The 2479-nt window shown below is 43.7% G+C and overlaps 1 protein-coding gene across 1 annotated transcript in view; it reads right to left on the reverse strand.

Moving 5' to 3' along the window:
• Positions 1-1983: 1983 nt before the first annotated feature.
• The window catches only part of spcs3 (signal peptidase complex subunit 3), a 19704-nt gene continuing 19208 nt past the window's right edge, over positions 1984-2479 (reverse strand). Inside the window, exon 5 of the mRNA XM_037690023.1 lies at positions 1984-2179. Coding sequence (XP_037545951.1) covers positions 2047-2179 — 133 coding nt within the window. The 3' untranslated portion in view covers positions 1984-2046. The remainder of the gene's footprint in view (positions 2180-2479) is intronic.

Here is a 2479-nt window from a genome sequence, read left to right on the forward strand (position 1 = left end):
TCTGTTGTTGTATGACAGTCTGTTGTTGTATGACAGTCTGTTGTTGTATGACAGTCTGTTGTTGTATGACAGTCTGTTGTTGTATGACAGTCTGATGAAGAGGATGCTGAGGGTTGTCTATAATGTTCTTCATTTAATGAAGAATCCTTCTTTGAACAATCATCTCCAAAGGTTCTAAAGGAGTCCCCAGAACTGAGCCAGCCTTCTTTATGAGCTTGTTGATCTTTTTTAAGTCACTTGCTCTGGTGCTGCTCCCCCAGCAGATGATGGCAGAAGAGACAGCGCTCTCTACAACAGACTTATAGAAGATATGCAGCATCTTGCTGCAAACGTTGAAGGACTTCAGCTTCCTCAAGAAGTACAGTCTGCTCTGTCCCTTCTTGTAGACGCTTCACTGTTGCATTTCCAGTCCAGTCTGTTGTCCAGGTGAACTCCAAGATATTTATACTTCACCACCTCTACTTCTTCTCCCATGATGGAAATAGTGTTGGATCTGTTCCCGATTCTCCTGAAATCTACAATCATCTCCTTTGTTTTGTTCACATTCAAGATGAGATGATTGTTTCCACACCATGCCACAAAGCGGTCCACCAGTTCCCTGTACTCAGCTTCTGGTCCATCTCTGATCCACCCGACCACTGCAGAGTCATCTGAATATTTCTGCAGATGACAGGAGTCTGTTTTGTACTGGAAATCTGAGGTGTACAGAGTGAAAAGGAATGGTGAGAGTACAGGCCCCTGTGGTGCTCCTGAGCTACTGACCACCTGGTTAGACACACAACCCTTCAGTCTCACAAACTGTGGTCTGTCCGTCAGGTAGTCTTTGATCCAGGTGATTGTTGAGGCCTCCACCTGAGTCTTCTGAAGTTTCTGACAAAGCAGATCAGGCTGGATTGTGTTAAATGCACTGGAGAAATCAAAGAACATGACTCTCACAGTGCTGTCTGCCTTTTCTACATGACAGTGAGTTTGCTGAAGCAGGTGTATGATGGCATCTTCAACTCCAAGTCCACGCTGATAAGCAAACTGCACTGGGTCCTGATGTGTGCTTGTTTGTCTAGTCAGGTGGGTCAGCAGAGTCTCTCTAGGACCTTCATGATGTGGGATGTCAGGGCAACAGGTCTATAGTCATGGAGGACTGATGGGTGCGTTTTCTTTGGCACTGGAACAAGACAGGATGTTTTCCACAACACTGGAACCTTCTCCTGGGTCAGGCTAAGGCTGAAGAGGTGCTGCAGGACCCACAGAGCTGCTCTGCACAGACCTTCAGGACTCTGGGATTGACACCATCTGGACCTGCAGCCTTATTCTGGTTCAGTCTCTCCAGCTGCTTCCTCACCTGACTTCTGGAGACGCAGAGGGGGGAGGCAAAGGAGGTATCTGTATCTTCTGATTTGGTTGAAGACCAATATGTAGAAGGGTCCATGACTGAGGTGGTAGATACAATATTTGAGGTGTGACCGGACAGCCTTGGGTCAATGGAGGGTGGTATGTCTGTATAATATTGTTTCCCCCCCTTTCTCTTGTTTATCTTTTATTAATTTGTCAAAGCTGGTGCCAGAACCTATGGCATTTGATGGAAATTTAAAAATGTCCCAAACTCAACAGTGAACAAAAAGGTAATGCTAGGCCTTTAAATTTGTCCTGTAATTTTGTCTGATGAATTCTGAGCAGAAAAAGTCAGAAATGCATAAAATGTCCTCTTTCACTTAATAATCTTTGGAGTCACCATTTTAGTACCCGTTATTTCCAAATGACTGCTTAGGTTGTGTTAAGCTTGTTAAGCAAAGGAAAGAACAGTTTGTTGAACCTGTGGTACTACCACTGTACTACCACTGTACTACCACTGTACTACCGCTGTAGTACATGCATCACACAGACATAACAATACAATAAACTGTCCAGTGTTTGCTTGAAGTGACCTAAAATTAGTTTTTCTCGTTATCATAATGACAAAATGTTCACACAAACACGTTAATTTCCCTTCTTTATTACAAATCAACAAATGATGAGCTGTGGGGGTGTCTCAGTAAACTGGATCTTTGTCTAATAGCTCTTGGTGGTTTCGTAGGTTTCAGGAAATGGCAGACTGACGTGTCCACTTCCAGCTACCAGAGGAAGAATTCCAGCATTGGGAACAACGTTCCAGGACAAAGTCAGAGTGATGTTCTTATTGGCTCTGCAGAGATACCAGACGGGGACAGTCAGGCAATCACATTAAAGAACGTACATACAGTACAACACACATTTTTATAAAATATTTGTGAACTTAATGTTTTAAGGGTGTGGCTGTCTCTGGCAAAAAATACCACAGGGTAACAAAATATGCAGTGGACAGATGAAGTTCATTATGATTCAAAATGTGACAGATGGTGAGATCAGAAAGTGGCATACCTTGGAGTCCACCTTACCGTACTTTCAGGTCTATAAGCCGCTACTTTTTTCACAGGCTTTGAACACCGTGCCTTATACAATGCTG

The sequence above is a fragment of the Nematolebias whitei genome, chromosome 16 (assembly GCF_014905685.2).
Source record: "Nematolebias whitei isolate Nwh7 chromosome 16, NemWhi1, whole genome shotgun sequence".
Lineage (NCBI taxonomy): Eukaryota > Metazoa > Chordata > Actinopteri > Cyprinodontiformes > Rivulidae > Nematolebias > Nematolebias whitei.